The sequence below is a fragment of the Odontomachus brunneus genome, unplaced genomic scaffold (assembly GCF_010583005.1).
Source record: "Odontomachus brunneus isolate Ranch 3 - 2012 unplaced genomic scaffold, Obru_v1 Obru_scaffold_014, whole genome shotgun sequence".
Classification (NCBI taxonomy): domain Eukaryota; kingdom Metazoa; phylum Arthropoda; class Insecta; order Hymenoptera; family Formicidae; genus Odontomachus; species Odontomachus brunneus.
This window is the reverse complement of record NW_022639464.1, coordinates 2057774-2084200: the sequence shown is the minus strand read 5'-3', so window position 1 is coordinate 2084200 and position 26427 is coordinate 2057774. Positions and strand designations below refer to the sequence as shown.

At 34.8% G+C, this 26427-nt stretch overlaps 2 protein-coding genes across 2 annotated transcripts in view; both read right to left on the bottom strand.

The window, feature by feature from the left end:
* Window positions 1-5804: 5804 nt before the first annotated feature.
* Window positions 5805-12315, bottom strand: LOC116841228 (adult-specific cuticular protein ACP-22-like). Its single transcript, XM_032808914.1, has 4 exons — window positions 12301-12315; window positions 10544-10619; window positions 10019-10267; window positions 5805-5950 (listed from the first exon to the last, which is right to left on the bottom strand). Exons 1-4 carry the CDS (start codon window positions 12313-12315, stop codon window positions 5805-5807), a joined length of 486 nt encoding a protein of 161 aa, XP_032664805.1.
* A 3304-nt stretch (window positions 12316-15619) lies between these two features.
* LOC116841218 (D-beta-hydroxybutyrate dehydrogenase, mitochondrial) overlaps window positions 15620-26427 on the bottom strand; it is a 41587-nt gene continuing 30779 nt past the window's right edge. The window contains exons 4-6 of the mRNA XM_032808901.1: window positions 23318-23470; window positions 20071-20278; window positions 15620-17682 (exon numbers count right to left, since the gene is read on the bottom strand). Coding sequence (XP_032664792.1) covers window positions 17526-17682; window positions 20071-20278; window positions 23318-23470 — 518 coding nt within the window. The 3' untranslated portion in view covers window positions 15620-17525. The remainder of the gene's footprint in view (window positions 17683-20070; window positions 20279-23317; window positions 23471-26427) is intronic.

The following is a 26427-nucleotide window of genomic DNA, read 5'->3' as shown; positions in this document are numbered from 1 at the left end:
GTTGTTTCACGCAGTCGACTCGTAATCCGTCCATTTGCTTTAGTAACGGCTGCATCGACCCGCGTTGCGGCGCACATTCGCACGTAGAAGATGGCTGGATCGCGTGCACGTTCAGCGCATTGCATCGCACTGCGTGACATCGAAGCACTTTTGTTGATCTTTTTATTGACTTTAGCAAGATAAGGAGCGCTATTATTATTACAGTTGTTACTTGAAACTTGCCTCAAATAAGATATTTAGATTTAATTCAGAGTTTAATATGAGTTTTTCAGTTAAATCGCGATTAATATCGTATAAAATGTACTAAAAATGAAGGCTAGTTAAGATGAAATATGCAAAATAGAACATCTTAATTTTTCTTCTATAATAAGAATCGTACACTCCATATCAGTTGGCTCTCTTAAAGATATTTCGAAAAATGTTCTATCTTTACTCTTACCCTGAATGGGAAGATTATTGGATTAAATAAACAAGTCAAGTACTCTTAGGCCCTTATTCAGACTAAACATTAGCTTGGTGTCTACATCTAGAAAAGGTACAACAGTTATCCCGGCCATTCAGATTTGTGGAAATTGCTAGATGAAACATGGAGTCAACCCAAACTTTTCTTTTTCTACACTACCGTAGTAAGACTAAGAATTATCTACGTAACCCTAATATAGTGATCAAAAACGAACAGAGCATGACACAACTTAAATTACAAGTATAACGGATTGCCTGTTTTTGTGTTTCTGTGGGATCTATGTCCTACTGAGGTTGAAGAGGTTCTAATTGACCTGCTGCATATTTCTCTATGTAGAGAGAGAGAGAGAGAAAGAGAGAAAGAGAGAGAAGCTATAAATATAAATCGGAGAACTTTAAAGGACACCACACACTTAAAAATCCTAAAGCTCCTGCTGAGAGAGTAGCTTATAAACTGTTCAACAGATGAGATGTCAACACAGCTCAATTTTAAATAACCCTTCGATGTATACTTTCCAACAATGCAGAAATCGAGTAAAGGAAACCTCATCTTCAAAAAAAATTTACTTTAATGCTACACGGATGGCTCAAAGCTAGTAAGTAGAAACACAGGGAGGGGTATTTTCGAACCCATCTATGCGATTAAAATGCCCTTGGGCACTGATAGGATTATTTTCCAAGCAGATATTATAGCCATCGCATACTGTGCCAATTATATACAGGAAAAAAGTATGAAATGTGTGACGATCAATATGATTTTAAATAGCCAACGTCAAGATCTATACATTAAGGCCACATACCTGCGAGCCGGTGCATCTTATTAATCTTGTCTTACTAACCTTAAGTGGCGAGGGATAACAAAGTTTCTCTATGGTAGGTACTAGGACATGAGGTAGTACATGAGGTAATGAAATGGCAGATGAGCTACCTAAAGTAGGTGCTAAAACAATACTTATTTTTTAGTCTTATTATAGTCTGAATAGTCTGTTTTTTAGTCTTATATAGTCTGAATAAGAGCCTAAGAGTACTTGACTTGTTTATTTAATCCAATAATCTTCCCATTCAGGGTAAGAGTAAAGATAGAACATTTTTCGAAATATCTTTAAGAAGGCCTTAATGTATAGATCTTGACGTTGGCTAGCTATTTAAAATCATATTGATCGTCACACAGTTCATACTTTTTTCCTGTATATAATTGGCACAGTATGCGATGGCTATAATATCTGCTTGGAAAATAATCCTATCAGTGCCCAAGGGCATTTTAATCGCATAGATGGGTTCGAAAATACCCCTCCCTGTGTTTCTACTTACTAGCTTTGAGCCATCCGTGTAGCATTGAAGTGAATTCTTTTTGAAGATGAGGCTTCCTTTACTCAATTTCTGCATTGTTGGAAAGTATACATCGAAGGGTTATTTAAAATTGAGCTGTGTTGACATCTCATCTGTTGAACAGTTTATAAGCCACTCTCTCAGCAGGAGCTTTAGGATCTTTAAGTGTGTGGTGTCCTTTAAAGTTCTCCGATTTATATTTATAGCTTCTCTCTCTTTCTCTCTTTCTCTCTCTCTCTCTCTACATAGAGAAATATGCAGCAGGTCAATTAGAACCTCTTCAACCTCAGTAGGACATAGATCCCACAGAAACACAAAAACAGGCAATCCGTTATACTTGTAATTTAAGTTGTGTCATGCTCTGTTCGTTTTTGATCACTATATTAGGGTTACGTAGATAATTCTTAGTCTTACTACGGTAGTGTAGAAAAAGAAAAGTTTGGGTTTTAAACTGCATGTTTCATCTAGCAATTTCCACAAATCTGAATGACCGGGATAACTGTTGTACCTTTTCTAGATGTAGACACCAAGCTAATGTTTAGTCTGAATAAGGGCCTAAGAGTACTTGACTTGTTTATTTAATCCAATAATCTTCCCATTCAGGGTAAGAGTAAAGATAGAACATTTTTCGAAATATCTTTAAGAGAGCCTTCTGATATGGAGTGTACGATTTTTATTATAGAAGAAAAATTAAGATGTTCTATTTTGCATGTTTCATCTTAACTACCCTTCACTTTTAGTACATTTTATACGATATTAATCGCGATTTAACTGAAAAACTCACATTAAACTCAGAATTAAATCTAAATATCTTATTTGACCAGAATTTGTACGTAGTCTCTTCAAAAGGCACGTCAAAAGAAATATTAAGTAATGAGAGAAAAGAGGAAAAGGAAAATTCTAGCAATACATCAATTACTCTTTGGCCACAAACATGCCAAAATCTTTATTAGCTTAGACAAAAAGGATAAAGGAAAGAATCCTCAACCCTCAACCCTCAACCCCAGCAAAAGGGAGATTACAGTGCTTATTGGATTTATGGCAGGACACTGTCCCCTCAAATATTATCTAGAAAAGATTAGTAAAACAGAGGATTATCTATGTCGACTCTGTGCAGAAGAGTCTAAAACGGCAGAACATATATTATGTCGGTGTTCTGCAGCCTGCCAACGCATAACACATGCGTTGGAATGGCGATTACAACGCATGACCAATTAAGGAAGATGTTCCCCTATAGTTATCTTAAAGTTTATTAATAGCTGAATTGAATTTACTCTAAAGAATTAGTAAGAGAAAAGTTACAAAAGATCTATTAGGTCAAAGTGGCTATAGGTTCTGGAGTTTACATCCCTCTTGGTAACAATAATGAAAATAATGAGAATCTAAATACAGGTCAGAGTAAGCCAAGTTTCAAGTAACGACTACTAATCAGATTAAGGTGAATTTTCCTTGCATGCAATTGAAATGTACACACTTCGCACAAAAGCTTTCACAATCGCTTACAATATATCGCTTGGCTTATCTTTCGATATAAATGATAGCTGCGATAACGATCCAGCCGGTCATCGGACAAAATCAAGGGCAACGACTACTAACTTGCCAATATTATTCCACCAGTCAGCTCTGGTAGTTTACTCGAGGAAATTCAGCGTTTCTATCTCCACGAAGGCTCACCCATTCACACACATTCACACATACACACACATACCCACAACTAAAGCCTCCGCTAAGAGAACTTAATAGAAATTGTCGGAGCGTTTGCGCGATGCAATTATCCGCGTTAGAAACTGGCGACGAGATTGGCAACGAAATTGGCAACGAAATTGGCAACAAAATTGGCAGGGTCCAGGTCAGTAACACAATGACCAACCGATCTCCTTATAGAGCGACCAATCCCGTTTGCCGCGATTGTTCGACGAGCGAGTGCGAAATTTCGGCTCGTCCCTTTCTCCCGGCCTCGCCATCGCTTACCCGCTGCCGGGAATTTCGCGCTTCCTCCGCTTTTCGACAGTCGGGACCACTACGGTCCGTCGCGTTGCTGACTCGAGAAGTCGAAGGTGCGCGCGCGATAGCTTGAGAACGTGATTGGATAAAAACATGTTGCGGTGTGCTGATGAGAGCGATCGACCAATTCGCTGCATCCGGTCAGCAGAAACCAAGCAAGCAGTCCCACTCATTTTGATGAAGCGGGATCACGTGACTGCGGTAAAATAAGGAGTGAATTCAGGAGAAAGGTTTGCGTTGAGGATGAGGAAGCGGGTCTCGACTTCCCCACATTTATACAATTTTGATTATTAAACACATCAGAACTTACGTATTATTATTAAAGTGAAGGAATTAAACAGGGTATACGGAGACAACTGCTATAATTGCTCCAGTCACATTCTCTACGGTTAGAAAAATGTTTATGTGAAATTAAATGAAATAGATATTGCATCCAGTACGACGTAAACTTTGTAAAAATTGCTGTTATTATATACATATCTATACTGTTCTGATGTCATATACAATTAGTATATCTATACTTATATTTGCTTCAACTGGAAAAATATTGCTGTCCCTCTCTCTACTGTAGTTTACAGAACGATTACTATACTTGAAATATCTGTAAATATTTGTATCTGTAATATTTGAAATATTTGCAAAACTCAGTTGTATATTTGAAATATCTATAAGGTGTGGTCATACAATACTGAAAATTCTGCACAAATATATATGGACAGGCAGCAAAGAAGGCCAATGTACCACTTCCAGAATATTATGGTTTCTACAACTTTTTTGTATACATAATATTAAGACGATAACATTAAGCGAATATACTCTTGTGTGTGTGAAAAGTTTTACTAACAAAACATTAATTTATTTCTGCAAAGTTTACGTCGTATTGGTTGCACAGAATTACAAATGCTTTTACACAATGAAAGTACACGCAAGAATTAATCAGAGCATTGCTCATGCAGCATGCGACAGAATAGAAAAAAAGGATTCAAAATTGGCTGTTAGTTTACACAAATATTTGACTAATACAAAAGTTATGCAACTTGTACATAAACGTGTGTTAGTTTTGCTCAAGAAAATGCAAAGAACATTGCTGTATCTTTACAGTTAAATTTAGGAATTTAGAATATATATGTATACGAAAAATTTGTAGAAAAATTTCTATATGTATGTGGTTAAATTTTCTGCTAAATATGGTAAAACAAAGCAGCTCGCTTTATACAAGATCTATATATACAAGAAATATGAAAAGGACAAATTGTGGATGAAAAAGATGTAATTGTGTTCTATTGACAATCTTGCGACAATCGCTTCTACGTTATCAAAATATTTGGAGTTCATTCACTTTAACATTCCACTTTAGCAATATTTTGTTGCAAGAAGCATATTGAGATGATATGTTTAATGTTTTTTTCCGTGTAAAATTTAAACTTAGAAACAGGATATTTGTGTGTAAATTAGGTGCGTATTAATAGTAATTATTTGAAACTTATTTCACTTGAGATACCCAGATTAAAATTTGACGATAGATTTGCGTTATTTAATTAAATCATATAATATACGTGACATTATATTTGCAATTCTGATTCAACTGAAAAATTTACATTCATCTCTAAATTCAAATTTCGACATTCGAGACGAATTTCGAGTAACGGCTATTAATATAGATTTGATATAAACTGCAAATTACATAATAATAACCTTTATTAATACACAACAGACACATTTCCGTTTTCCATGTGAAAATAGGTCATTACAGTCCTATTTACTGTAACATTGAAAAGGTGAAAGGCCAATAACTTGTAACAATATCAATACAACTGTCTACATACTTAACAAGTGTGACAATAAACGTTTAACACATATATGGACTACGATTTCGAGTTTGTACAAAATGCAGTCACGCTTACAACGTTGTCTTTGTCAGTCATTTCTAGCTTCTTCATTAGTGATCCTATCAATACAATAGCTATTCGTTATATTGAGATTAACTATCGACCAGTTATCGACGTTTATTAACCATGCGAACCACCCGAATGGTCGTTCCCGCCGTAATTGTGCACTTCGGCGTAAAATCCACCATGAGGGTCGGCGTGATACTTCACACTTCTGACATTGCCACCTGGTTCATGGATGTGGTATTCACCCTCGACGTGTTTGCCTAAAATTCAGTATGATTGAATAAATAATAATTATTATTCCCACACCAAATATACCCGAGCAAAAATTGAATCTAGTGATTGTCTAATAATGACACAGAAAAGTTGGATCTTACATCGCTACTAGTTAGTAGTACTTGCTAGCTACTAGCCAAGAATATAACGCTTACTTCTCCTAATGGCTGTACTAGAAAAATTAGCTAGTAGCTAGATATAAAAAAATAACTTGTAACTCTTTAGCCTGCACTAAACAGTGAGTAGATAGTAAAAAGGAAAAAATTATTTCTCTTCGATAATTTCTATTTTTCTCTGTCAGGAGTACCTAATAATCTTTAAATAGTTTTCTTATCTCAGAATTTCTGTATCATGGATGTCTAGTGGCTAGATAGGTTTTTTTAATTAGAGTTTTTATCTCTCTCTCTCTCTCTTTCTCTTAGGAGAGGTGATCCAATGGAATTTGGTGCTTTCCTGTAATTCTTCTTCATTACGTATTATTTCCATTCTATTGGAAAAATTCATTTTAATAACTTCGGTACTTGAACCTCTGGCTCTTGAGTCTGGCACTTTACCTGCTAGACCACTACTATAGTCGGTAATAAACGTTTTATATTAGCTACATATGGTTTACTCATAGCCGTTTTATCTCTAATATCTAGATGAAAAAAATTACACAGTGACGAGATGGAAGATTCGGTAAATCCTGAATAGAAATTGAATATCAAACGTTGTTTAGTAACTGTCTAGTAGCAGTACTGTAAATCCAGTAATGTACTATAAATCTAAAATGGAAATTAGATGTCGATCCACTAGATAGTAAATTTGTATTACATCGTCAATATCTATACATAAATTTACTATTTAGTGGGTAGACAGTTCTGATATCCAATTTCTATTCAGGATTTATCAATGATTTTCTATCTTGTTATTGTGTAATCTTTATTGTCTAAGCACTGTCTATGTAAATGATAGCTACTCGACAGTTCTGACGTCCAATCTCTACTCAGGATATACCGATAATTTTTTATCTCGTTACTGTGTAATCCTTTTCGTCTAGTCACTGTTTATGTAATTGGTGTAAATACTAGACAGTTCTGACGTCCAGTTTCTATTCAGGAGTTACCGATGATTTTCTATTTCGTTACTGTATAATCTTATTTGTCTAATCACTGTTTATGTAATTGGTTAGTTACTAAACTATCCTGACATTCAAAAGACCGAATAAGAATGTTTAACCAGTCACGAGCTAGTGACTGGCTAGAAAACTTATCTAGTCATTACTATCTAGTCTTGAAATCTTCTCTACTAGATATATTTTTGCTCGTACAGGATGTTCGGTAACTCACAGAGGAGCCGCGATGTACAGGTAGATTAGGTCAACACGTAGGCTGAATAAGAAATTCCCCTATCATTTTGTGAACAACATAAAATTATGAGTTATTAATCAAAGAAGATTCGTGAATCATCATGCACCATATGATAGACGAGACGTGATGGCGACTTCTACTACTGTATGCTTATATATTACTTCAAACTGAACAAAAAACGTCCTCTACTATTTTATAAATAATTAATTTTGTAAATGTTTAGTTATTAATTAAAGATTAGAATATATACAGAGAAAACGATTTATTGAATCAAGTAAATGTTTCCTTGAAATAGTTCAAATTATTTGGTTGACAAAAATATTTCTTTGGAACTAAGCCGCAAATAAATATTTTTGTTGCGTCAAACAAAATTTTGTTTGATCAATCAAAAAATTCGTTTGGTCTATTCCAAAGAAGTGTTTACTTGATTCAACTAAATCGTTCTCTCTGTGTAGTTGTGCGCAGTAATGCACTAATCTTCTTTAATTAATAACTAAATATCTACGTGATTATTTGCAAAATGGTAGAGAACTTTTTTGTTCAGTTTGATCTAATATACAAGCATACAACGGCAAACGTTGCCATCACAGCTCATTTACCATATGGCGCATGATTATTTATGAATCTTCTTGGATTAATAACTCAAAATTTTACGTGCTTATTTGCAAAATAATAGAGGAACTTTTTATTTATTTTGACCTAATATACATGTATACCACGGCTACTCCGTGAGTTATCGGACACTCTGTAGATCAAATGTCATTACTGACTCCTAGTTTTTTTCTCACATGGAATTATACAAAATTACTTTTATATTTACCAAGCGCGCTCTTAAGTGCTATTTCTTGTGCAAGACGTAAAAATAGTATTCTTATCGGATGAAGATATAATAGAAACTTGTGTGCCTGCATCTTTCAATTAAACTCGCATTTACGCAGACGTTAACACAGACGTTTTCCGCGTACGCCGTATCGGGTTAGCTTCGCCGTAAGCTCTGCGTTCCACTCGCTCGATTTGCTACCGAGCTTGCCAACGAAATAAACGTAATAAACTCTCATTCTCTCCCACCTCCTCTTTCTCATTCTTTCTTGTATCATTCACAATTAAATTTAACAGGAGCGCGCGGATACGAGCAATCGTGAAGGGATTCGCGCATTTTTGCGGAATGTGCCGGAAAAGTGAGACGGCTGTACTCAATAGACCGCAAAACAGGCCATGCAACAAACTTGTTCTTCTTCCTAATACTAATTAAGAGCACGGCCAGGTATCCAATTACTTCGAGATTCTAATTAAGAGGGTGAGATCGAGTTGCGTTGCGCTCCCTTGCTGGTTCTGGATCAATGTTATGCGGTACACCTGCGGTTGCTACATCGATACTTTATGCCAACCTCAGTATCAATATGTGAGATCGAGGTTATACATAATGTTAAGGGGAAAATATATATCAGTATTTAAATTAATATTGTCACTAACATTCAGAAATATCAATTGACAAAAATATCGAAAAGTATTATAGTAGAAGTTAAAGAGAATTTAACGTACAGTTTGCATACAACGTAACGGGATAATATTGTAAGTGATATTAATGACTAAAAAGTATAAATTCTAAAGTGTTAAGTGTTAATAAAGAAAATATTCAAATTCGCGAGTATCACAGCGTTGTAATCGTTATACGGAAAAAAAATCATTCCACCAGCTCCTTATTCGGCTTGCTCCTTAGAAGTAAATTCTTTGGCGAAAATTAATCTTTTTTCCGATTTACCTCGTTTATGAATGGCTTTTTACGAGCAACTTCAGCGTTATAACCACTTTCTTTCAACGCTCGACAAACTGTATTATACTTTCTTGTTAATTTCTTCAAATAATTCCGTTAATTTTGGAGCATATAACTCAAGATTTTCTTTTATTTGTCTAACAATTTTATATTTGTCTCGTAGGTCTCGTAATTTTCTTTTTTGAGATATTGATTTAATGTTATTTTTATGAACACATCTTTTTCTATTCAATAATATCTACTACTGTGCTCATATTCAGACTTAATAAAATACTGTTTCCTCGGTATGATATGCCTTTTTCATATGATAAATAACAAGCTGATTAAATGAACTATTTTTGTCTTTATGTCTCATTTTCACCGTTAATCTATATAATTTGTATGTATTTTCAAATGAGACTAGTTCACCGATATAAATCATACATCTTGTGTGTTTACAAACAAGCTTAGAGAATGGTCTAGACGACTTTTCAGAATTACAAAACTAAATAAGCATAACAAATAAGCATAACAAAACTAATAAAGCACATTAATGTCTGGATATATTTACAATATATTAGAATTATAAGTATAATGTTATCTACTGTTAAATTATCGAAAACTACTATTAAATATGTCGAAAACTTTATTAATTAAATAAATAAAATTTATGTTTTGAGAACTACTGAATGCCCTAATTTATTTTAAGACTTTATTTAACATCGTGAACTCCTCTCTCTCTCTTTTTCCAACAAGAATTGTGTAGCAATTAATACTTTTTCAAGAAGAATAATGTCCGAATATTAATGCAAGTGATTGTATGTGCTGTTAAAACTTAGTCGTAATGACTGACAACAATCGAGTTTTGCATTTAATCTCTATTCTTAGCCAGCTATGGAAAATTCAATTACACGAATGGAATTGTTTTATCCCGTGTATTGAAATATACTCACCATCGCGATGCTCTTTTTGTCCGTGATGGTCCTTAGTGTGGTGATCGTCCACGCCGTACGAATATTTATACTTAGGATGGGACTTGTAGTCGTGATGATGATGCCCGTGCTTATCTTTCCACGTTATCTCCTCATGATGACCAATCACTGGTCCGGAAAAATGATGAAACGAGTACACGTGATGATGAGCCCCGGCATGTCCGTTGCGATCTACATCTGCGGCCGCCCGTTCCTCGACGTTACCATCATCTACGGGCAATGTCCTGTGAAATTGTATTCTCCAATTTTTCGAGCGATTACCGTGGAAAGGATATCGCTCAATTTCAAGTATTATTTCTGAGCTGTGCGAAAATATAAAGTTAATATCGCGCGAATCAGTATTTATACGAAAAATATACATGACGCTGTTAAATATTTAAGGAGCGCGGAGAACTTCATGTTAAACGCGGAATGAATATTTCTTTCGCCGGCGTGTAATTGCCCCTCCCGCTGGCCGAGTCCATAAATTAAGCGAGAGACACTCACCCATCGCGTCTTCCTCGTACATCCTGGGGAAGCCCTTAACAACGACGGCGACGAAGACGACGCAGACAATCAATCCCTGCGAAGCGAGGAGGGTCATTCGAGTGTCGTGTAAGCAGGCCGACAACGCCCATCGCGAAAGTACCGTTCGTTGTTAAAGGTAAATTGGTAACAGTGCGCGAATAATTGGAAAAGTTAATCCCTTAAATTTAATCGAAGGGAGCCGCCTTCTCCCTCCCTCCCTCCCTCCTCTCCTTCGCCCAGCGCAGAATTCATTTTCATCGGGACGTTGCGGGCGCGCCGGCGCGTGTGTACGAGAAAATTGCCGAAAAACAGACCGGTCATTATTCTCTTTGACCGAATATGTGCGCCAGAGCGGCCGCGCCGAGACGCTTTTACCGCTCGCATAAAGACCTCCGAAACACGCTGCTCTCGTACTTTACGGTCACGACTGTGTAATACTTTGTTCAGCGCCGTGGCTCACCGACGATTCGTTTTATGGGAGCCGCGATCCGCCCTTCGGTCGACGAGATCGGCGAAACTTGAAATTGGATCGATCCGCCGTGCGGGAGACTGCAGGGACCGTTCGCGTCTTCGCCCGCGGCCAGGTAAAAACGCTGAGCCCTTCGTGTTATTCTTCGCGTTATAGGTGTGTGGTCCTTTGCCACGCGCGCGGCAGGTCGTGAAAAGTTAATGTCCATCCACTTATTGCGAATTGGATATCAAAGAGAAAGAGAACTCCGATCATTTTCGCGGGTGAGTCTACTTTGCTGCTACTTCGAGACAGTAGTCTTGGCACGATTTGATCAGACTGGGAATATCTTCGATGTTTACATCACGTTTCTCTCGCTTTTCCGCGACGTCTCGAATGTATAATTTATTCGAGACCCGTGAAACAGAAACGTAAAGCAGACTTAGCTAAAGGTAAACCAAAGGTTTAGAGGTCAATAAATCTGCGTTACATAGTTTCGTAAATAGAAAGTTTGATAAAGATTGATATAGCACTGTGCAGCCCCTTTTCCTTTAAAACGACCGCAGCATGGTGCTTTCTTAAGTCACCCCGGTGGCTGATCTTTACCTCAAAGAAAATTACTCACCGTTCTGTAAACGTTAACGATACAAAGGTATTGAAGGCTTTAATTAAAAATATGTAATTATTATATTCACACAAAGCTAGCTATCTTAATTAGGGCAATATGCTTTGCGGCTTGATTTCAAAGTGTGCTACGCGTTTAAAATGTTCCAGAAATTATTCAAGGATTATAATTATTATTATTCAAGGATTATAATTATTAGTTTAACATTAACGTTATTATACTTTTCATAATTATAGTTAATGCAGTATTGAAATTGCTATGTAATATAATTTTAACACAATTATCATCAAATGTTTGAATTTATAATCAGCAATCGCGATTTTAGTAACGGCATTGGAATATTCTATTCTCGCTACGTTCGTTATAATGATTTAATTTCGTTAAAAAAATTCCTCTGCGCGATATGGTTTTCACAGTAAAATTTTCCGTAATTATTGCAACGTTAGCGGCGTAATGCGCGCTCACAAAAGACGCAACATCTTCCACTGTTTTGCTGGTAAGAATACGTAATTATAAGCGACGCGTGGATGCTTTCGACCGGCCTGTTATAACGCGAGAATTTCCGTTGCATCAAAGCGCCATAGTAATATGTTCTATACGTGCCTGCGGCTCGCGGAGTATTAACTTACAGTATAGAATACTGTACTATCGACTTTAGTTTACCTTCACAAAGGCCATGTTTCTTCCTTTACGAAAACCGCCAATGGACTGCTTCCAGGACCAAAGGAGCGAGATCGTTTTATAGCGACGGTCACTGGCAAAAACGTCCCTTTTAACCATTAATTCGTTTGTCGTACGCTGTGGTTGGTCCTGATACCGCACAGTAAGAGGTGTGACCGGTCAGGTCGTAGAAATGATAATAATTCTTCGAAACAACTACGGTACGACCCCGAGCTTCGTCGCTGACAGACACGAATAGGCATCACGCTTTTACAACCGGAGACGTAAAATACCAAGGAAATAGATATACATTGTACAATCATTTGTTTCTATAACACCTTTCAGCTTGACCTATCAACTTTTTATGTGGATAGTGCAAAGCTGGATAAAAAACGTGGAAGTATAAATTCGCAAAGGTGTGTTGCGCAAGTTATTTTTTCAAACGATTGGAACAAAGCAAATATATTCGCAAGAATATTCTTGTTTAAACGAACTTGTGATTTTTCCACGTCGAAGAAGAATTTGATGATTTAGGGAAGTTTCGGTGTTTGACTAACAAGTAAACCTACCCAAGTGTTACACTTCGATTTTGATAACCTTTTAATATGCTGTAGTCTAGGTCTAAATAAGAGACACACATTGTTTTATACGCGCCTATTTAGTCGCTGAAAAGGGTGAAACTCTTTCTTGAAAGAAATCGGTTTTATCATTTCTATGCGAATATTATGGGAATAATAAAAAAGTTTCAAATAAAAGTTTTATGGGTTTTAATGAGCTTTATAACAATGTACTCAAATTTTTCGAAAATATTTTTTTCGAAATCTTTTTTTCCTCCTTAATTTTATAAAATCTGAGTGCATTGTAATAAAGCTCATTAAAACCCATGAAACTTTTCTTTGAAACTTTTTTTTTTGTATTATTTACTGTTCCGATAATATTCGCTCGGAAATATTAAAATCGATTTTTTTCAAGAGGGTGTTTCACCCTCTTATCGGCCGTATAAGCACGTATAAAACAATATGTGTCTCTTATTTAGATTTAGACTACAGCATATAAAAAGCATTATTAAAATCGAAGTGTAACACTTGAGTAAGTTTACTTGTAAGTGTAAAAGAAATCTATATATATATGATTAAAAAGTTAATCGAACTAGCAATGTGTAACAGAAACTTCAATAAACTGTGCTGTATCGCCTCCGAGATATTTAATCGTAAAGTTGTATCTTGCATAAACATATATAAAACTTTACACGGTAGAAACAGATTATGTTTGTATCGAAATTTATCTATGTAGAAATTTGTAACATGTCCGTATGTTAATTTAACATATTGACGTTGTGTTATGTAGACTATTCCACCATTTCTAAGTGTTACAATAATAGTCTATAAGTTTATTTTCTTTTTTAAATAATGTAGAAAATATCAAGAAATATAAATCTCTTAATTTTTTGCAATTTGATAAAAAAATTATAATGAAAAAAACAAAACACATGTTTTCAAGAATGATAACGTTTGAAAAATTGATCCGGTTTTGAAAAATTTTATCAATGTTTTAAGTTCTAGGGATAATAAACCTCAATGGAAATAAATTTGTAACTCTTACAGTTTTCAATCATATATAATATAATCGTTTATAATTAATATAATTGATCAATATAGTTTTATAATGCAAATCAATATATTTATGATCAATATATTTATAATTAATATAATTTATCAATTATTTCAACAGGACTATGTCGATTTGAGGTTTAATAGAAGAAAGAGAAGAAAGGATTATAGAAATTTCAGAACCCTAAAATTGATAAGAGATAAAATAGAGATTGTAGGCAGCAAAACAAACGGCTGTCAATATGTCAGTTGAATAGCCGGATACCAGCATAGCAATACAGTTTATTGAGAATTTATTGCGTTTCCGGCTGGCGTGCACTCGTGTGATATATCCGGGATTGGTGGAATTGTAATCTATCAACGAGATTGTATGTCAAATACATGCTCTAACGTAATGATTAACAACAATACCTTTTGTCAGGGCAATGAATCTCGGGTATGATTATTAATGAACCTGCCAATAATTTCTGATTGAAGTGACCAATCAGTCACTCGCGAATTTGAGAAATAATTGGCGTGTCTGTAACGAAACATAATCGATCTCTCTGAGAGCGAAATAATGAAAGACATGGTGTTTACCGAGCATGTATTCTCGATGCATTAACACGATACATTAACATGCAATTCAATTAACGTGTAGATTTTCATTTATGAATCACTAATTCTATAATGCTCCATGAATTATATATATAATAATGTAAGTAATAAAAACTGCACAAAAAATTGCGCATAAAATGCCTTTAAAAACATATCCAACATATAAAAATCGTACGTTATCTAAAAATTACATCTATACATTCCACTCATCGACATAAATGTTAAGTGAAACATAGTTTATATTAATATCGCATGATTAGACACACTGTTATACATTTATTTTCGATAGATGTGCACTCTATGAATATTTCGCTCGGTAGTGATGCTAGTAGTGGTATTGTGATAAATATTTTTTGGTCCCTCGTGAAACACTCAGCCACTTCGACGAGCGCCTTGTGAAACTGCTCTGTTCATTACGTGCCAATTGCCGAAATAGTCAATCAGCGTTTTTCATCCATATCGTCGTAAAGGTAACGCAATCACAGTCGCAGTCGGTCCACAATCACAGTTGCATTTTTATCCGCTCTCTCGACGGTAGCAGGGAGAAAGCGCGCGCGAGCGAATTTCTCGATCCCCCCGTTCTTGTTCCGCGCAATTTTCCATCGACATCGTTTCCCAAACCCTGCGCAAAACTCGGAAGCGACGGACGCGATTTCAGCGCGGTAATCACGGCAACACAATAACGAGTGATATTACTCGCGTCTGATGTGTATGCATAGAACATTATACAGCGCGTTAATCTTACTTCGGAATTTTATTATTCGCATTGCGCGCCAAGTTACATACAAATTAATTATTCACGATGCGGTCTGGTGAGTTACCCGTGAAACTCGTGATGGAAATTACTACCAGCGGCGCGAAAGGTAATATATGCAGTTTCTAATTACTACCAGTTGTGTATCGCGAACGGAATAATTACGACCGTGGGGCCGATTATAAAATCGGCTAACACCTGCAAAATGTACGGATCAAATGGCATTTAATGCAAGAAATTTGATCATCAATACGTGCAATGACGATCGGCATGGTTGTGTAGTTTGCAAGAATCAAGCGCGTCGTACGGATATTCAATGCGTAAAGTGCTTACACAAGAAGCATTCTGTTTTAATTTACAAAATTATTCGTACACAAAATACATATACAGCCGAGAAACGATAAACTAATCACTCTCCACTTTCATTTTATGAAGTAAACTCTCAATTTAAAAACAGCTAAAAGATCAATTTTCATGATGATCACGACGTGAGACAATCGATGATGGGAATTTTATAATTCTTTTAATGACATTTATGAAATAAACATATCGTGTATTGAATTAAGTATTAAATTTACACAATAATGTAAATTCCTTATTGTATTGACGCAACAACATATAAAAGTTACATTTAGATTTTCATATTACATTCAACATGACATATTGTTTTGAGCAAATTTTAATATTCTTTTCTTTTTATATTTCTATCTTTCCTATCTTGTCATATTATATGATAAATCTGAAGTCTTATTAGTCATAAGGAACTCGAAATGTTGCTGAATTTAGTAACTTAATATACTGATTTTTTCAACCTCTTGGTAAGTTAACTAACAGGTAAATCATATATTTACCTTTGCTTCTCCTTCAAATTTGACAAAGATATATATATGATTTAACTGTTAATTACCAAGAAGTTGAAAAAATCAGCCCTTAAAGTTACTGTAAAGTTTATGTATATCAGTCTAGCGAGGCGTTGATAATTATCACTTAACAAAGTAAATATAATTTGCAGTTAGGTAACAATTTGCATTTTTAAGTTATACATTTTTACAACTGGTAGTGCAACAGCTTTTATGTAGAAAGAGAACAAGTTAACATTGTTGTATAAAAACGATTATCTTTACACTAAAAGTAATACGAACAGGTTAGTTACACAACAACACAATCATATTTAAGTATCTCCACTACCAACAAACGATCCAATAAATTAAAAAGAAATAGAATATTATTGTAAAGAATTATTATATATTACTTCGTATATATTTTTCATACATATCTCCACAAAGTATATACATAAAATGTATTGATGTTACACATAACCATAAAGGACATATTGTATACACATTAATTATTAATACAACTCAATATAACAGTTTCTTGCATATTATGTAATTGATAAATCTACTATTTCCATAAAAATTAATTTATCTGCAAAATCTCATATTGCAATTATGTTTTATATACAAAAACATACAAAAGCAATTTTCACAAAATATTATATTGATGTATTCGTAATTATATATTATATATAATAGATTTAGTACATTATTTATATACATACACACATACAAGTACAGAAAATACATTTCCGATTTTACATACATCTTCACCAAAGCTTTCTTTCTCTTTCATGTGTAACGATATTTTCCATTTCGCTCCCTTAAAAGTGACTTTCATAAAATTGCAACACGATCAAATACATCGTCGTAGTAATAAGAATCCCATTAGAAGAGTTTAAAGTTATACGAGATGACAGTTGCTTATTGAACAGATGTCATAAATCGTATTAAGTCGTCTTCATATTAGAAGGAAGAGGAATAGAAAGTGCGACACTTTCCAATCACTAACCCGCAACATTAGCGATAAAGATTACTGGCTGTTTCATTAAGCGTTTCCTTAAACGATTCATTAAACGATACGAGAGATGTAACGAAATCTTACAACAGAGAATACATGGAAAATACGAGACAAAGATGAAAATTCCAAGCCGATGTCACTTGGAGCAAGCGCAAGTGAAAGGACGACAATACTCGTTCACGCAGAAAGCACTGCTCGTCGTATAACCACGTAGAAAAGAATCCAGATTATGACGCCTTAGGGCATGCCGGATGACGCGCGTCAACGTAAGTGACGTCGCAATACACGTATACCGTATTTCCCGTGCTCCATTGTCCCCTTTTAACATATGTCGCGTCGACTCGAGGAGCTCGCACGCGAACGGTGCTACATCTTGCATATTTTCACCTATTCATGCGTTATAGACAAAATTATCGGCAGAAGATCCTGGGTTTGACGGACATATCGTACGCGTTCAGAGGACACGACGTTGTAATCGCAGGGATGAGAGCGTTCTGCACAGAATGAATCGATAACGGCGCAGTCCACGTCCCTTCCGAGGCCGTTACGCCAGACTCCACGTCCACTCTGCAAATAATTAAACATTGCTGATAACAACCGAGTTGATCACGAGCAGAGTTGGGACCCTGTCATCTTTAATCCTAGCAGCCTAACTCCGTTAACACACAATCTATACGGTATGCTCGGTGTTCGACCGCTTTTAGTAGCAAGGGAGACAGGGATCTAGTTAGTCTTGTTAGTTGGGTTATGTTGGCCACTATACTCTTTGCTTTTGTATTTGTTGTAAGAGGAAAAGTAGAAACAAGGTTATAAAACGTTCCTTTTAGTACATAAGTAATTTTTTCCTGAGCTTTGATAAAATCAAAATAATATTATAGTAAAAAAGTAGAATAAAACTGATTTAGAAGTTACCGAATTTGAACATCTCGAAATTTGGAATTAATATTCTCCATTAACTAAATAAAATATTAATTAGAATAAAATTGCCTGCAAATGTATGATGCACTGTTCCGAGTAAAAAGCAATTTTTATTTTTAAAATTATTGAAGTTGAACATATGGACGGACAAAGTGAAGTTGACCTTATGCTCATGTAAATAAAAATCTAAAATCGTTCCTGCTGTTTCTTAATTATGAACCAATTTTACCTCGTCCGTCCAAATACTTCATTTCAATCATTTTATGAATGAAAACTGTTTTTATTATCCGTATACATTTGCAAGAAACTTTATTCTAGCTCTAGTAGAACTCTAACATCAAACATACCGTTTAATTTTATTTACTCACAATGGAGAATATTAATATAAAATTTTGAGAGGCACGAAAATTTATTTTACTATTACTAAATCAATTTGTTCGGTAAATATGCATAAAAGATTGCAGCTTACTAATTTTGTTGAAATTTATATATATATTTTAGAGATGATAGAAGTGATTTACAAAAAGAACTAAGTGGATAACAACATTAGCTTAGAATATATAACAAATTAAAGTTTGATAATTTTAATGGTGTTCGTAAAATATGTTGCTTTAGGAACAATGAAGTATGTATATGTTATACTAATTTGTTTGGCATCTTCTAACTAGATCTTCTAACTTTTTCTTTATTTTATTTATATTATTTGACTCCATAGTGGATATTATTTCAGCAATTGGTTTTGTCTATTTCTCACAGTTTATTAATAGCTTTCAACATATAACACAACTTTCTAAATCTTGCTGAGGATAATAATAAATTAATAAGTTTTTATTGAATATATGAGCGTTATGTTAGTTATTAACAGATGTACATTTATGCACGTATTTTAACGATACTTTAGGTTTAGATTAGGTTAGATTTGTAGAGAGATGAGGGCAAAGCTTCCCATTTTTCCAAAAATGTATTTTTAACATTTTTTGTTTTGATACTAAAGTTCATATTTAGGTAGAAGTAAACTTTGTACTGTCTAAAATTACAATTAGAAAAGTATCAAAATATTAAATTTCATTTTGTTATATCTCAACAGTCAGTGTCGTTCCCTACCTGGTTCTTTTTGTAAATCATTTCTATCATTTCTACAATATACATCAATTTCAATAACATCGATGATATGTAACCTTTTATACATATTTAACATTTATTCTATTTTTTAATTGCAAAATTATCTAGGGTTTAATGAAATTTAGAAAAAAATATGTTCTAAAAGGACCATTTTGCAATTTTATATTCATTGTTCCTCTCAAGATAAATATTGAAAAACGCACGAACATATACTTCGAGGCTATTTAAATCCGATTTCCCTTAACTGCAGAAAAAACATTATATCGTGATTGGAATCCGAAGTAACTTTACTATTCAATTACACAAATACACAAAAATTAACATAACTGTTTAGTAATTACTCGAAAACTATATTAAATTTTTGCTAAAGATACGTATTTTACATGTGATCTGCTTACTCTAAATTACTAGCCAACTTGACTCGATATCAGAGCAAGATTGCTATATTGCAGGGTGTTTTCATTATTATAGAATATATACGGTTTGCCAGATCATTGCTACCTTAAAAATATAGAAAAATGTTGTCTTTATCATATCTGTACAGTCCATCGCAACAATTAGTTGTCTAAAAAGTAATAACTTTGAAATTTGGAAAAGTGCAGTATCTTGCCCCGATCTGCCTTGTGTGCGCATTAACATCTGCGAGTCGGACTTTTATCGGTCTTTTTTTCATAATTATGTTTCCAGAAGTAAGACAGCTGAGAAATAAGCTATCTCGTGACAATGCAAAATCTAAAATTGTAATTAATTCCGCTAACGGGAATCGCGCGGGGGAGTGAGCGAGTTTCAAAACGGTAATGAAGCACTTGGAAAACTTTCGGTTGTAATCGGGCGCGATGCCTGTTGTCGGCTTAACACTTTTGTTAGCGCACAAAACATCAAGCCGTCATAAACTGATACTTGGTAGGGTCTTACGTCTTAAGAACGGGTGATGCATAAAGAACGAGGGGATTCACGGGCGGCGGTTTCAAAAGCACGACGTCGACACCCGAGGAATGTAATTCGCTTTTTAACGCCTCGGCGGCACCCTCCACAGCTTTTCGGGACGCGCTGAACGCCACCAGTCCGGAGCCCATCTTGCTGCCGTAGCTCGTTTCGGAGTCACCCAAAAGGACGATGCGGCCTTGGGAACATTTTCAATAAGCCGCTTAAAGAATGAATAGTTTTACTGGCGGCGAACAATCAGTCCCGCTACGTTGTCGAACGCTTCGCTTTGTGCCAGACACAAACCGCGCCGCTGCGCGTTACCGCAGCCTCCAAAGGAACAACTGAATTTCTCGAGGTACGAGCGAATTTCTCATTAACCTCATCCGGCAGAGATATCTCAATTTATTTCAATGCAGACGACCTGCCGCGAAACGTTTCTCTGTGAGCAATGTTACTCTGAAGGGAATATATTGATCCTGCTGATCAAAGTATATTTTATTTAAATATATTGGTAATGTATTAAGGGGATGCTGGAGTCGAAGTGGAGGATGACGAACTCGAACAATGTCGATAATGCAGAGACGATCGTCACTAACATAATCACGCTACCCTTTTCGTATTTCTTGTATATACAGGACTTACATGAATGTATGTTGCTTTGTTTTACCATATTCAAGGGAAAACCTAACCATATATGTGTGGGAATCTTTCTGCAAACTTTTTCGATATTTTTAAGCTTCCAAATGCAGATGCGAAAGTAGAGCAATATTAAAAAACCGAAATAATAGAACGCTCCTTTATAGAGTTAACTAATAGTGAAATATTAATGGCACCTAAGGAGCTAGCACGGATGTCTTAGTGCTATTAAATACTAATATAATTTTAATATTAATATGATTGTGGGAGGATAAAAATGTCCAGTATGTCAAACGCACGTATCGAAATTTTCTCTTCGACTAACGTACGTGGAGAATCAACCTTCCATACTTAGACCGATCCTTGAGTCCCAAATTTAAATATATATTTTAATTAAAATCCCATTTAATATTAAATCTCAATCATATTAATATTAAAATTATATTAGTATTTAATAGCACTAAGACATCCGTGCTAGCTCCTTATGTGCCATTAATATTTCACTATTAGAGCAATATTCTTCAAAATTTTTCTGTTTGGGGCATCCACACTTTCAATATACAGGGTGAGCCATTTTAATCGACGGATCCAAATTGCTCCTAAAATACGCCAGCTACAAAAAAATGGTTAAGACAAGAATTACAAGAAGTAGAGGACAACGGGGATCATTTTAGCGTGCTAATAATTTTGATCTTCAGATCGATTTTCAAGGTCATTCACCATAACTGCAATTTATCATAATTATCCACGAAGTAACTGTTCAAAGTTGCCTCCGTTTGCTTCAAGGCACAAATTTAAACGTCGTTCAAAATTTCTCACTGTTGAAAACAAAGTGTCTCTAGGAATGGCTGCGCAAGCTCTACGAATTCGTTCCATTACATTTTCCTTTGTTGCAGTCCGTTGAACAAAAACAACATCTTTATAATCATGATAAATTGCAGTTACGGTGAGAGGCAAGGGGACTCACGATAATCAAGCACCCCAAAAGAAACAGAACTTATTATATCCACATCGTTGTTTCCGGGTAACGCTAAAAGTATTGAATTAACAAGTTCTTGATTTGACCTTCTTGGACTCAGAAAAAAAAAATCTAAATATCATTTTTAACGTAAAATTTTCTGCTCTTTTCGAATCCGGTGTCAAAAATAGGGGTTCTAATTTTAAAAAATGACTTTGACCTTCGAATGACCTTAAAAATCGATCTGAAGATCAAAATTATTAGCACGGTAAAATGACCCCCGTTGTCCTCTACAATTCTTGTCTTAACCATTTTGTTGTAGCTGGCGTATTTTAGGAATAATTTGGATGCGTCGATTAAAATGGCTCACCCTGTATATAAGCTGTGAAACTTTTGGATTAGGTAAATATTACGCTAACTAACAGCTTGAGATTTTACATTAAAAATTTTTTCTTCGTTCTCATCACATATCGAACAATGCTCCTATTTATTTTTGCACGTACTTTCATTACGTAAAAGCATTTGTAATTCTGTGTAACCAATACGACGTAAACTTTGTAGAAAAATGTCAGTATTTTGTCGGTAAAGCTTTCATCTTCAGCATCCCCTTAATAACATACGAAATATTTGTTCTAAAATATTTCCATGTAATGTAAGAAAAAAAAATTTTAGAAAGAAAATATGAAAATTAAAATCTTTCGCGTTATTTCTTTAATCTCTTTATGTTTAAAGATAAATTTCAATCCTTGCTAGAGAGCAATGCGATTATATTCAGACTAATCATAATAATTATAATTCTTAATTACACAAGAGGAAACAACAAACGCGACTAATTCAATGTTTATACAACTAAAGTTTTAATATTTTTATGTAAATAAAAAAATATCTTGGTTGTGTATTATTCGATAAATTCCTTTCTTTTTTTTCCGGAAAGAAAACATATTCACTGAAAAAAAGTCTCACAATAGTTAACAAATGCATTTGGTTGAACATTTCAGTGCAATATTTAATAATTAGTATCAATTATGTAATAGTTAGCAACTGTAATAATTACAAAATAATTAGTAAAATAAGTTCTTCATTTAGTTTGATCGATTAAATATGATTTGGTGAATTATAACAATATCAAGTAATATGGTAATTATTATTATTAGTTTAATTATTACCAAGAAATTTGGTTATATTTTACATAAGGTGATAAGTATCATTAAACAATATTGTTTTAACAAATTATTTAATGATATATGCCACTTAAATTGGTAATAATCATCGAATCCTAATAACAATTGCCAAGCCTTGGCAACAGTTATTACCAAGACTTGCTAAAGCTATTAGTTAAAAGTTATTTGACTATATTCATTTATATATGCATTTGAAACTATTTCACCAAGCTGGTAATTATTAATCCAAACTTGACTATTATTACTAAACTTTTTTTCAATGTTTGTTCGTTTTCGCTCGACTTTCTGGACTTTTCAAAATCACTTTTGGAATAAGTCACACTGAGCAAAAAATACTCGAAAGTTATTTCTGCAAAATAAATTTTTATCCCGCTAATATAAAAATGTTCAAGTATTTCTTTCTCAGTGCGCATAATTACAATGCGCTGCTACAGTTTTTCGACAAGTATTTACAACCAACCTCTTTTAATACGTAAAAGGGGGATGAATACTCTGGCTGTTCTCAGCGGAGCGACCAGATTATGACGTAACATGGATTCCCACATTGAACTGGTTTGCTTCTCAATGACGCCGGGCAAAACCAAGCCACCGGTATGCACGACTGCCCAGAGACCTGCAATTAAGTCAACGTTTTAGCGCACTTGAAACAATCGTCTTCTCGCGTGACAGGACAACGAGGTAAATGGAAGTTTACTTTTAACGAACTTGAATTTACCCGTATCGATTTCACGCTGATGAGAATGTTATCGTAATGTAAGTAGTGGTGGAGCAAAATCGCGAGCAAACGCGCGCGCGAGAGATCGCCGTAATTACGGTTTCCTAGTGAAACACATCCAACGCTCGGTATCGCACTTTCGGTCGGGGAGAAGTACGACTGATAAAATAAAAATGCATTTCTGTGTAATGGCTGCGCCAACTCAACATAGCATAAACATATTCGGTACCGCCTTTCCATTTTTCGCTATGTATACATTCGCCTGACAGCTCGTGCATGTAACGAATAGTAGAAATCTAGAAATATGACGTCTGTGCTTATTTACTCTGCACGATGGAAGTGTGTTATTTCTCCGTGTTTGCCCATTACGCGAACTTATATCATTGTATTATACGTTGGATATTGCGCGAGATGTATCGCACGACAAATCTGCACGAACACAAATGCTCGCTCGGGAAAGGTAAAAATGCGGCCGACGTCGTCGTCGAGAGTGATCGAAAATTCACGAAGTTCTCGAGCAATTTTTCTCTTGCGTGTGCTTTTAAATGTTTTTCGCGAAAATCTATCGTCGGAGCCTCGACTCGTCTATTTTCTCCGGCCTCTCTTAGACGTGATAGCTTTACCAACATCTATCCGGCCGATGTCGATAAAGCCCCGAGGCACTTTATCGAATCTAACAAGCTGGCTGAATTATTATGGAAACGGGCATTGATTCCGTATCTGAAACATTTCCTTTCGATACCAAATTTCATTGAAGCACAAGGCGAATTTCTCAGGCGAGTAAAGTTCTTCGATGCTTTTTGCGAATAATCAACAATAGAACTAATGAAGCTGCATATAAAAGTGAAATTGAATGCCTAGAAACTTTCGGCACATCTATAGTTACGTAAACATCGCGTTTGCTCGAACCTACAATAGACTATGCTTGTTATAGTCCACACAATGCGTTGGATACAAGATGAAAAGGTAATTTCACTTCAAACATATGTACTTAATTATTTCAATGTATATTGTTGGTTAAAAGCAGAAAGAGAGAGAGAGAGAGAGAGAGAGAGAGAGAGAGAGAGAGAGGACAAAATTTTAAGTAAAATTGCATCGTTATGAAACGTTGAAGTATACATATATCTGCGAAACTGTGTAATCGAAGAAAAATATATTTTGAAATTTCACACGCAAAAGAACACAGATCCAATGCTTTACCATCTAATTATGAAGGTAGCAAAGTACATTTAATCCGAATATGGAAATGTAATATTGAATTTTCCAGGGAGTTGTTTCCGCATCGTAACTCATGATAAAGCATAAAGGCAGAAAGAAGCGACTTTTCTCTTGTCATTTATTTACATCTCTGATAAAATAGCTCTTCGACGTTTTGCTAATAAAATTTACGTGTGCGACAGAGCAAAAAATTGAATTTATGCAGTCTTTTCTCGTATCACGTTTGTATAATATTTACGCAGTTACTTCGCGCGAATGTAAATTATAAAAATGACGTACGCAAATCTCAAATTATATAGCATGTGTTATTCCCTGACTCACATCGAGTCGATGTTTTTCCATACGAAAAAGAGATGCGTTGGAACATCACTTTTTAAACAAATATTGTGGACAATCTTTGACAAGAAATTGATATTCGACAGCTGACACAGTGATGTCAGAATTGCTCTGAGATTTAACGGGGCAGAGCGTCGTAACGTCGACGAAATAATTATAAACTAAAGCAAAACAAAGGCAGAGAAAACTGCTATTAAAAGCATTGTTTACATAAACGATGCACGAATATCTATACAGATTACATGTAAAGGGATCATTTACATAGATTATACGTATACGTCCAACATTGGTTAATATCTATTTGGCACGATGGTATAGTTACCATCTTTTTGAAAAATCTTCGGAAAGCTTACGGAGTTTCCGCACGTTTGAAAATTCTCTTTCCAATCTAACTTGTTTCATACAAGAACGTAATATTTGATTCCTTCGGTGTCGATTCATCCCGACAAGTAAACCACAACTCTAAACTTTGTTAAGACTTTGTACTACAATAGCAACTTCTTTTAGGCACAAACAACAAAAACTATTTAATACTATTAAATCGATAGTATAAATTTAGTGATTTTTCTGTAATATTTCTGTCGAATATACTATTTTCATAAGATAATTTAGATATTTTAAACAGATGTATATATTGCTCATATTTAAAAAATATAATAATAAAAAAATATATATATAATAATAAAATAATTTAGAATCTCAGTCAAAAGTCATTCTACTTTAAAATATAAACCAAACTTTAACATTTCTTAAACGTCTCTAACGTCAATAATATGTCATTAATATGTTATTTGGCAGCTTACTTAGGAATAATTTAAACCGTGCTGTTATGAAAATATAGGATATTATTAACTTTAGTAAAGAAAAATTTAATAAAATGAATGGAACAAAATGAATACGTAATGAAATATTTTTCATTTTATTCAGACACTTTTCAGTACTATTTTTTAGTGTATCTTGTATTGTACAACTTTACTTCCGCCATTTTTCTATAGATGGCTTTAGCGGTAAGTGGTGGTCGAAATAAATAGATCATAGACGTCATACAATAAACTTGGGCATCTGTCAACATAACCCCATAGAAACATTAGTCGATATATGTCTCCATCATAAAGTTATTCTCGATTGAAAATGTCAGTTTACGAGCCAAATTCTCGTCATTTGCGGGAGGTTTTAATTTTCTGCTTCAATATGAAGAAATCTGCGGCTAAGGCTCATCGAATGCTCTCAAATACTTATGGTGAGGCCGCTATTAGTGAAAAAACGTGTCGTGAATGGTTTCAACGCTTCAAGAACGGTGA